Source organism: Aphelocoma coerulescens, chromosome 20, assembly GCF_041296385.1.
Source record: "Aphelocoma coerulescens isolate FSJ_1873_10779 chromosome 20, UR_Acoe_1.0, whole genome shotgun sequence".
In the NCBI taxonomy this organism is placed as follows: domain Eukaryota; kingdom Metazoa; phylum Chordata; class Aves; order Passeriformes; family Corvidae; genus Aphelocoma; species Aphelocoma coerulescens.
The window spans coordinates 7,526,333-7,538,023 of record NC_091033.1 but is presented as its reverse complement, the minus strand read 5'-3'; the positions used below and the strand labels follow the sequence as shown (position 1 = coordinate 7,538,023).

At 40.4% G+C, this 11,691-nt stretch overlaps 1 protein-coding gene across 1 annotated transcript; it reads right to left on the bottom strand.

The window, feature by feature from the left end:
- Positions 1–655: 655 nt before the first annotated feature.
- On the bottom strand, positions 656–11,490 carry LOC138121216 (protein-glutamine gamma-glutamyltransferase E-like). The gene is made up of 13 exons (XM_069034482.1): positions 11,414–11,490; positions 9,549–9,716; positions 9,008–9,241; positions 8,348–8,466; positions 7,738–7,866; positions 6,590–6,767; positions 6,296–6,431; positions 5,539–5,642; positions 4,821–5,066; positions 3,569–3,874; positions 2,751–2,908; positions 2,410–2,543; positions 656–1,020 (listed from the first exon to the last, which is right to left on the bottom strand). The coding sequence occupies exons 1-13, from the start codon at positions 11,421–11,423 to the stop codon at positions 873–875; spliced, it is 2,070 nt and encodes a 689-aa protein (XP_068890583.1). The 5' UTR covers positions 11,424–11,490; the 3' UTR covers positions 656–872.
- Between the last annotated feature and the right edge of the window lie 201 nt (positions 11,491–11,691).

Here is an 11,691-nt window from a genome sequence, read left to right as displayed (position 1 = left end):
ATTGCCCATAAACCAAGTCACTCACTGGGCTACCCCTACTTCACTGGAATCCATCATTTAGCCTGTACCAGTCCTCCCATAAAGGCTTTAAGTTTGTTTTACTAAACTCGAATCTGAGAGATGACTTCCTGACACATAATCTGTAGTGAAGGATTCCTAACTCTTCTCAAGTCAAAGTACCCTCAGACTTAAGATTACCCTGCCTTTTATTCCCAAAGAAGACTTTCAGCAAGTGCAAAATATCAAAAGCTAAAATATGTACACTGAGCTGAGCAATTACCCCAATGTTTGATGAATGGCTCTCAAATTGGACACCACCCAAATTCCTGTTGAACATTTCCTATGCCTCATTTGGTCACTGTGATTTGCCAAAAAAAAAAACAAAACAAAAAACCAGGAAAAATGTCAGGACAAAGTTTGTAGCAAAGAAGGCAAAGCTAAATGACATAAATTGTGCAAGTCACCCTCACTCTTTTCTAGTATCACAGTTCCAGTAAGGAGAAACACTGCTTTGGAAGTCCACTGGATAAGGCTTTCAATATGTAACAATGAGTTTATGAATGTTTGTGCAGAGACACCTGGAGCCAGGAGGATTTAATTCCAAAGAAAGCCACACAAAAGTCAGTCTCTAAGTAGAAGGTAAAATGTTCTTTTTAATAACATGGACACTCAAAACAGTAAATGAGGAATCAACCATTCCTCAGCTGATTTAAAATTGCAATGTCAAATTGCAATGATTTGATGTTGGTGACCCTTTATCAGAGGAAGTGAAGATTTCTTTTGCTGATTATCTCATTGTTTTCTATACAAGATTTCTTATCACATTTTGTTCCGTTTATACACACACAGACCACTCCTTGTATATCTTCATGTTAGTTAATCACATTTACCATCTTAAAGGTCTTGATATCTGCAAATTTATCACAGGAGAAATTAACAAGTAGATGTTTGGGACCCGCCTCTGAAGGGATAAGTTTAAACTTGGTACTGGATTTCTCACTGGCTTTCAGTGGTGGTATGCTACAAGAAAGGAAACAGAGGGAAAATATAAGTTGAAAACAGGCTTATGCATCATGCTTGAGTTTCTTCACTAATCATCTTTCACCTGGAGTAAGAATTCTTATCACTTCAAAGTAAGATAGCCATGAAAAGACCACACATGACTTGGCTATCTGATAAATATTTAAAGACTCAAATCCATACATTAGGGCTCTCACAAATTCATTATGCAGTAACCCAGATAGGCCCACAAAGAGGGACATAATAATATGTGAGATAAGACTTAATGCAGAACAGAGGGTGTAAGACACATTACTGAATCATTGCAAAATATAATCAGAGAGCATGAAGAATGTTAATTCCAATGCCTGAATTAGAATAGATTATAGCACCAAGAAAACCTCGGTGTTTACAGAGCAGCAAATTTTGAATGGAGGTTAAAATGTTTTACACCAGTGTATTTTGTAATTCTTGCAAACTCTTGTTAATGTTTTTCCCTTACCCTGTAATATTGTCTTGTCTTGCCTGAGGATAAAATTGTATGGGATGGACAACATGAGGCTGGTAAATTCCCTCGGGAGAGCTTATAAATGATGGGATGGACTTTCCTAATTGCTCAAGTGCAAATGGCAATGTTAAGTTGCTGTGTTTGTTTGTTTGTGTTTGCCTGTGTATTCAGTTAAAGAGCATGTTCCCATATCCCAGGTATTTTCCAGAAATAACTGCGTTTGTGAGGATCTGTTGATATGCTAAGCATGGAGCAGACTTGGCTTTGTGCTTTTCAGAGGTCCCACCCTGTGAGAGCACAACCTGTGTCTAAACAGTATTAATTTTTGTTCCCAAAGCTGAGACTGGTGTATCTGCTTTTTACATGTATTTCTACCTGTCGGATATAAATACAATTTGTTTAGAATGCTGAGCACCCAGATTGGCACCTGCAGTCCATTTAATAAAGTGAAAAAAATATCCTTGTTAATATAGGTTGTAATTTGGGTAAGTATGGACAGAAATAGTCATGTATCCTATTGTTGGCCTTTGATCAGAACAAGAAGGTGTAACCTGTCCGGCCTATAGCAGAATAGACAGCCTCAGCAACATTTACAGCTTGGGTAAGCATGAATTTTTTTTCCTGGAACTGTGTGCTCCTGCTAGATAGGCAGGAAAACAAGTTCTGTCCAATTATGACAGCAATTATTTGACCTCCCAAACCATGGAGCCAAAGCCCAGCCTAGATGAAGGGCTGGTTCATTGCTGTGTGCTTTGTTATGAGATGTTACACACTGAGTGGCCTCCCAAGTTACAGCAAGAAGAAAATGATGTCTCATCCCATAGTCCAGTTCCAACTCATCCATGCCCACATTCTTGCTCATGTATCTTTGACAGCAGAAATCAGACATTTCTCATACTTACCGTAACTCCAGGATTCCTTGGAGCAGGTCACTGCCTTCCACCTGCAGCACACAGTCCTTCACCTCTGTATTGATAGGATTGGTAAATGCCACTTCCACAACCACCTCTTCATTCACTTTTGCTTCACCAAGTACCTGTGCAAAGAAAATGCTTGTGAGGCCAGGTTCTCAGTGGTCTTTTCTATCTGAGCCTTTTCAGGCATCAGAAGAGGAGGTATTATGAGATGCTGTGATGGACCGTGGCAGAATGTGAGCAGAACATTCCTTTCAGGGAAGAAAGTGCTCATGAAGAGCTCACTTTCCCTTTTCTCTGCCACTGCAGTTACAGAAAAGGAAATTTACCTGTATGTCGATGGCAGGATTGTCCAGGGTGATGTTTCTTTGCACGAGCACTTGAACCCCATCTTCTACATGACATAAAGCTGTGACCTGGATTGTTTTGTCTGTAGTTAACTGCTGCTGGTATTCAGGATACTTTATCTTAATGGGAAATTGTTTTTCTGGAAGGAAAAAAAAAAAAGGAATTGGTACATGCTTTTATAAGCCCACAGAGCTTCATACCTAACATTAATATTTTCCTTTTATGCTGTGACTAGGACTAGGAGGGCCTTCAGCCATCACTGCCAAAATTAATTCATGCAAGTCTATCAGTTTGCTTTAGATAGATAGTGATTTTTTCAATGTTATCCCTTCTCCATTCCCTATTACTGTATTGCCTGGCTTGTTTTCCTCCCTATCGCTCTGAAAGATGCAACAGTGGGAGTTTAAGGAGTTTACTGGTGCCTCTCCAGAAGTTAAGTTACATACTAAAGAAATTAATTATTATTTCTGCTTCTTGCTAATGACTTGAAGCCTAAGATTAATATACAGGATACTATCAGTTGTGATTCAATGATCTTTCACCTCACTTCAGAGATGCTGATATATCTCTTATCCCAGGCTCCTAATGGTAACATTTTCCAAAATGTGAAAAGTACCTGGGAACATGATAGTGGGACACATGCCTTGTTAATGTATGTGCAATGTAATATTTTTCTCAGCCTTTTCTTTGTAGGGATTTAAGATTGCTGTTTGTTAGAGCTGTTTCCCCCAAGCTGACCAGCCTCCAATGCCCATTTACTGATAAAACCATTATGATTAAAAGTTATTTGAAAAATTACCTTCCTTTGGAGCCAGAGTGACAGATATGGAGTCCTTCCAGATCTCATTAACTGGTCTTCTAGTATACAGAGTACTCCATGCAGTCATATTTACATTTACAGTCTTAGCATCAGATTGTAAATTTTCAAGAACCAGAAGTAGGTTGAGATCTTTGCCAACTTCTAAAGAGCCAGCCACCTTGAATTTCCCTGAGATGTCAGGCTTCTGTTCAATTTCCTCTTGTGTCGGTGCTGTAGGATCAAATTTATCCTCAAGTCCTAGCTTCTTACGGGCTTTTTTAAAAATATCTCTTTCTTTTGCAGAACCTGTCAGGGAGAGCCATGAAAATGATCCTCAACAGTTAACATGCATCTCTTATTTTACATGGCTACTAGAGACAAGCTAGAAGGACGTAGTGTCTGTATTTAGAGATAAATAGACCTTCTGTTTTCCACAGAAGGTGGAAATACCTCATTTTCTGGATCTGCAGTCAGTAATGTCACTGTCCTTCTAAAAAGTTTTTTTTTTAACATAAAATCTTAAGTCTAAAGTTTCTCTTTCCCCATTTTTATCCCTTTTTATGGCTGTAACATTTAGAAATGTGAATTCTTATTTGCTAGTACAGAGAAGGCCCCAAATGTTGGGGAAAGCTGATGGCACTGTGTGGTGATTTGACTCTGGCTGGCAGCCAACCATCCACCCAGCACCTCATTCCCCATTTCCATAGGAGGGGAGAAGGCTCATGGATTGAGGTAATGACAGTTTAACAGGGAAAGCAGAAGCTGCTCATGAGCAAAGGAAAAAGAGAAACACAAATGGGCACAATCAGACCCGAAGGGCTGACAAGGTGCCGTGCTCTTGGACCCTTTGAAAGAGTTTGTTCTCCTGGGCCTAAGTGCTGGTTTAGCTTAGGTTTCTGTAACAGGCCTTTCATCCTGCAGACAAATAACTGAGCTGTAGCCTAGTTCTCACTAAGCAGAGGCAGACATTGCATGTCAGCAATAGGCAGATGGAACAGTAAATGCTTTCTTTGGGGATACTTGGACTTGCCTTATTTACGTCCCACAAAGCAACTCCATATCAGAAAAGGCAAGGCAGTATTTTTTTCACTCAGTACCTTTTCTTCCCTATTCTGTAGGAATTGAATATATAAAGTATAAATTCTGCTCCTACTTTATAAAGGCACAAAATTTCCCACAAAGAGACTCCAAGTTTATATACTTTTGGGAATGAAGCAGCTGTGTGATCAGAAGAACCAGCGGTTTTACTTACCTTCCTCATATTTATAATCACTGGTGACATCTACACGATCATCTCTACCAACTGCCTTTGTACTGATGGAGACACCAATTTCTGTAGATTTAGAGAATATTAAAGTTTTCTTTCCAGTTGCAGAGTCGTAATTCCAGTACATACAGTCTGCATTCACTTCTGCAAACACGAATGGGCAGTCGTAGTCCAGATCTACTTCTCCTTCTTTGATGGCATACCGTGAGGCAGGACCACACTGATAAATTCCTACAGCATCAAGGAAAAAGAATTTAGGCATAATTAGGTCTTTGACAGTAAGCAGATTATTAGACAGATATTTATCACTGACTCCTGAATTACCCAATGCTGCTGTCCCATTCAAGCCCTTTCATCCACATAAACCCTCATACCAGGCCAGTCATCAATGTATCTTGTGTTTATTCTGAGAGTACACTTGACTTATTTTATATTATCCCTTAATTTTCAATAGCCTTTGATACCTACATTGGAAATACAGGAATTTCTTTAAAAACTGCTCCTGGAAGTCTAGCTTCTTTCTTGGCATCCACAGATGATCTGAAGGTTTTCTAATGCAACCGATAAAGTATTTTCTTCTGCAGCGATTTCTGAGCAGGTTGACAAATTGCTTGTACAATGATTTTACTTTTTTTCCCCTTCTCTCTAAAAGTGACTGACTTTATAATTTTTCAACATTATTCTTGAAATAAAATTTGAATACCTCCACTTTGTTCTTGGGGAGTTGCATCCAGAACTTGCCATCCACTGTATGAGGGGCCCAAGTCGTTGCGTGTAAACCAGCTTTCATTCCAGACATGGAAATTCCTGTGTGCAAGAATGAACAAAGTAAGCCACTAGTATGTATTCATGGGTTCCTGTCCACATCCTTTAATCAGCCATTTTAGTTAAATGGATCAAATGCCTTCATTTGCACAGGTTCTTATCTGAGACTCACCACTTCTACCCTGACCCTGACTACATTAACTAGAAAGGTGCTGAAAATTGCATTGTGGGATAAATATAAATGTTCAAGGGCAGAAAACAAATTTGTGAAGTTATACAAAATGCCTTGAGCCTATTCTTCTCCAAAAGCTTTGGGCCCATGCACTTCCTTAGTTATAGCTGGTTTCCTTCTGGCATGAAGCTACAGTTATACATGTCACTTATATTTGGAATGGGTCCAGAACAAGAAGGGGAGTAAACAGTCAAAAAATGAGGACTACTTCTGCTCTTTGCTGAATGCAAGCTTGTTTGAACTGTTGTAATTTGTGTCACAATTCTTTCTTTAACTGAGAAAGAATGAAAATACCACGTCTTGTACTATTATTTTGTAGGATTTTTTATTGATCGTCTCTGTGCGTGTAGTAGTTTTTAAGGCAATTTTTAAGAAGATAAAGCATTTGCCATTAGAATCTATGCTCTGCACCTGAAGACACTATAGGCATTGACAAGCTCTAATATTAAATATTGAGCCTTACCATATGCTGTCAGCTCCCCTCTCCAAATGATTTCCATCTGCATCATAAAACTCATCCACACGCAGATTTTCATCTGCATCATGGGCAGAACTGAAGTTTGTAATTGTACGAGTGGGAATCCCCAGACATCTAAGCACTAAAGAGTGAAGGGAAAACCACAGTCAGGAAGCAATATTTCTGCAGGTTTCATATAGCATAGTAATGTCTTCAGAGACTTCCATATAGGAAGTATTATTAGTGCTTCATTTAACAGAATCTGTGCAATGTCAGTCATGTGCGTGACATAAAACATACCTGTAGTCAATACTGCTGCAAAAACCCAACATTGTCCATATTTAACAGGTTTGAATCCTGATTTCTTCCAGCTTTGCAGAATTTCACCACTTCCCGTCCAACTGCTGGGATTTTTACCACCCTCATATTTTCCACTCCAGTTTCCTAGCACCACCCCTAGGTCATCATTGGCGTTGACCTGAAAAGATATTCACTAAATCTATGATGAGGTAAATTAAGAATTTACTACCTGTCTGAAAGGGGCCTGGGAGTTACAGAAAATGCCATATTGAATTTGAGCCAACAGTGCTCCCTCCTCAAAAAGGGAAAGCTCACAGTAGACAGCACTGGGAAAAGTGTGACCAGGAGGTTGAGGGAGGTTGTTAACCCCCTTTAATTATCCCTAGCAAGGCTGTGCCAGGAGTCCTGTCTCTAGTTTTGGGTCTCTCAGTTCAAGGGGATGTTGAGACACTGAAGAGGACTCAGGAGGGAGGGCTACCCAAATGGTCAGGGGTCCTGGAGCACACAATCTACAGGGAGAAGTTGAGTGCAGTGGCCTAGTTCTGTCTGGTTAAGGAGGATGGGGGGAATGTAAAACCAGCTTACAACCAGCATACAATTTGAATGTGTGTTCTAACAAACCTTTCTCTTTTATATACCAAGAGGCAACAGCAGAAAGCTGTCACTTGGGAAAATCATATTTGACATAAGAGACAAATTCCTCATTAGGAGGGTAGTGCAGCTCTGGACTGGTCACCCACAGAGGCCACAAAACCTCCTTCCTTGGAGATCTTCAAAGCAGCCTGGCAAATCCATGGCTAAGCTGATCTACAGTAGTAGTACAGAAGTACCACTGTACTTCCACTTCAGATGGCTGGCTGGACTAAAGACCTCCAAGGAACTGGTCCCTCAACCACCCCATGTCTTATATTTTCAGTTCGACTCCTGGATATCAAAGTGATAAGTATCAGAACTACCCCAGAGGAGATAAATCTAGGAGGCTCAGATCAGATGACCACGTAGGGGTTTCTCTGGCCCATACTTCACCACCCATAATGTCTGGTGCATACAGTGGCCTAAAATTCTCTAAGAAATGTCTTCATATTTACTTTCATTGACTACTTTTAAAGGACACTTAGTAGTTTGGACTTTTTGAACATGTTGCTTACCATTGCACTGAGAACACGGCCCAGATACCTGGGGTCATGTCGGTGAGATACATCAGTGACAGGATCCTGACGGTAGTATAAACTTCGATCCATTATGGAGAGGCAAATATTGAGGATATCTCCTTGAAACTATGGTACAGAAATAAATCAGTGTTGTGGAAACACAGATTAGTTTACAAAAAATCAGGATGCAGAGAGCCATATAAGCATTGAATGTTTTTTGTTAATCACCAAATGAAGTGCTGCAGAGCTCAGCCAGGCATTACCATATAAAAATGTGGCCACAACAGACTCTGAAGATCAGAGCTCACAGAGCTTTTCAAAGCTTGGAATCTGTGGACTTGAAGCCTCCCAGCATTCCTGCAGTACTTTACTACTCTAAGGCTACTTAGTCTTAGTAAAGACATAAAGGTGTCTGCTGGCTGCACTTCCAAGGCAGAACAGGGACTAGTAAATTACAAATCCTCGTATTGACCAGTGAAACAGGGCTTGGCACAAGTGCTGATTTCAACACCAGAGTCCTGCACTTCATAGATACGCAACGAACTGGAAAAAGCAGATGACCCAGTTCATGCAAAAACAATATATGGTGTTTCAGTGCTACATTTACCTGGCCAAAATTCCATCCAAAGCTGCTGATATGATTTTTATTGCCTGCAAAAATTATGCCAAACTCTTCTAGCACATATTCCTCACACTCAGCCTTGTTAGGCATGAACACATCATCACCTGAAAAACCAAAACAGAGAGATGTACAAATATGGAAGGCAAAATAAAACAAAACCTCAGGAGTCTTGCTCTCTGTCTGTAAGAGTGCTAACAGATAGCCACCCTTTGCTGTTCTTGCTGCTATAAACAGATCATGCAACTCGGGATCTTCTACAATTAGAGAAAGGGGTGGGAGGTGTCTGAGTGAAGAGGGAGGTATGACACTGCCAAATCTGTGAGAAAATGGTAAATATGACTCTTTTTTTGATTCTGTAGAGGCCAGACACACTCTTCTAAACTTGTGCAGCAGTAGGCACGCTCTGTCAAAAGCAGAACCTTATCTTTTAGGACAGTGAGCTCTCCAGTATGTATATGCTACAGAGCTGATTTTTCGTACCAGAAGGTCCTAAGAAACTGTTAGACACATTTTTTTTGGTCACTGATACATTATGTTGTCAATGTCCAGCTGCTACATTAAAGTATTGATCAAATGGAGAAGCTGCAAATGTTAATGAAGCTAAAAGCAACTTAGGTCTTTAGAGGAATTTCGGCATAGTCATACCTGAAGACCAAGGGTTAAAAAGCAAAACAAAAGTGCCAAGACTTGCTGGAGAGGAGCTGCCGAGTTGAACACTCAGCTTGTAACGTCCAATGACAGCATTATGCGGGCTGGAAATGGAGACGCTCACAGAGTTGGAACTGGTGGACTGTAGAACTGCACTCCAGCCCTCCTTGCTCTCTGTGCTGGAGATACCAAACGTGGCCAGGGTCTTGGTTGCCTTTGAGGGTTTTGGACCTTTTAAGAAAAAGAAACAACTTTTTTTTTCCATGCCTTGCTGAAATAGAGATTTAGTCATCAACAAACTCAGCAGGGATGTAGCTCTCCTCTCAGAGGAATTTGTGCCATATATTGGCCACTGAAGGAAGCTGTGGCTGCTTACTGAGATAGGAGTAATACAACAAGCACCTCACACAGTTCCATGGCTATGTGAACGAGCATGTTGGCTCTGAGGTATTCTCTTGCTGCTCTGTAGTGCATATAAGGCCAAAAGAATATCCCGAGGCAGCATTACTCTCTTTGTGAAAGAAGCTGGGGACCATACCTGTTTCTGCAAGGAATATTAAATTTTGCTCAGGCTTTTCTGTTCCATTGAAGGTGATACTGAAGGCCTGTCCTCTCCTCACAATCAGTTCTTCACTAGAAAATTTACTTGTGTGGTGTTCTCTTGCATTTTCTTTCAGATGCCAGTTGGTACTTGGCTGCGTTGCAGCTAGAAAAAAATGAGAAGAGCAAGAAAACTTGAGGGTACATCCAAAGAGGAAGGATCACAAACACACGCTGAAGAATTACTTTCTACAGGTGACTGGTAACCATGTGAGGCTTCCACCAAAATTAAAAATAATTTAGATGTGAGCTTTGTTTTTCTTAAAGAGACTCCATCTTGCATAGGCTGTTAGAGATTATCTGCATAATTAAATATAGGAGTAGTGTATCCTGTACTAAAGGAAAATCAGAAAGGCATCTAAGAGAAGAGAAACCTGAGAGAATTGAATATTTGTGAGTTACTTGGATAAAAATCTGGCTGAACTCAATTCTATCACAGTGTCATTCGTTCTGACATGGTGTCATCCTAACAGAGGCACAGCCTTGGTGCCTGTGAATGAGGAATAAAGAAACCTGACTGAGCTGGAAAACAGTTGTGTATTTTAAGCCATGATGCCATCTCTAGCTCCATTATGTCCCACAGCTGCCACTGTTGGAAGCACCTAACAAGAACATGGGCTGTCATTTGGCGCTGGGAGAGGTGGCAGAATTGGAGAGAGGACACTACTAAAATATGCTGTAGAAAGTTCTTGCATGTGAACTATGGCTTCAATCAAAGGCCAGAGAATAAGCATCTGAGATTGGCTTAGCTCTGACATCATCAGAGCCTATGGAGGGATTTCAAGTAAGAGATGGCTTGATAGTTTAAATGAAGTGCAGAAGTACAGAAGAAAAAGATTTTTTCTCCCCCTGCGAAGAGGGAGAATAGGGAAGAGTAAGAGTGTGGTGCTTAGGAGTGGAAAATTGTTACCCTGTGCCATCATTGAGTAAAAAAATAATCATCCTATGTTCAACCAGATTTATTAATGTAAAGATTTTTTTACAGCATGGTCTTAAATTTATCAAGTTCAGACAAGCCTTAAAATAACTACATTGGTAGTTTTAGCAATGTAGTCACAGTCCAAATGGAGAGGAACATGGGTTTTTGACAGTATTGATGCGAGAAGCATGAATGATTTTCTGAGGAACATATCTACTATTAAAAAAAAGTCTTCTGCAACTTAGCAGTGAAACACATCTATTGTAGAACGAGCTGAGGGCTCAGGCAGTTTTGCCTTTAAAAAGGCAGGAGTTGGAAAATCAGCATGGGATGATTTATAATAAAGGTCAGTTTGCATATCTATAAATATTAGCACGTGAGCAAAAACCCACCACAGCAACAAAGCAACTGCCAAAAAACCCCCCAAATTTTTGTATACTCTCTGCCTTAACTTCAGGTTTCAGCCTTCTCTGCTCATTGCAGCCTTCCTCAGCCTTTGCAATGATACATTCTGCTTTGCTTCTTTCTCTCATGTCAGATTTGTCAGTCTATCATTTGCACTTTTCTGACAACTCCAAATAGCTGCCGACTTTCCCCTCCTATTTGCAAAATACAACATTTTTATGTCAGTTCATATACCTGTGCTGCCAAACCTCGTTCTGATAAGCTTGCTTTTCCCATGCACACAATAAATGAAAAAATGCAATTCCCATGAAAATCCTTCTCCTGACTCTTGATGGAAGAATTTTCTATTACTTTTTTTCTTGGATCAAAACTCCTTAGAGAAGTAGTGATCTCTCAGTGTCCATTACAGAGCTGAACATGATGTATGGATGTAAGAAAGTAACTAACAGCATCACAGGATGGGCTTCCCCCTTGCTCACCTTGGCCCATATCTGATCAATACGTCCTCTGTAGGCAGCTTCTGAAGCTTCCTCTGAATGACCTCCTCTACTTCTGCTGGCTCAAGGAATGACTGGTGCCTTTCACTTCTTAAAATCTGTTTGCAATGTTTCCTCTGGGGGTGGAGCTTGAGAGGCTGCCTTTGCCCCCAGCCTTGATCTGACCAGGGGGGCTTGACGATTTATTTTTTATTCATTTTTTTTCTCTCTCAGTCCTCACATCCTCATCTTGTTTCCTTGCAACTTAACATCTGAAGCTT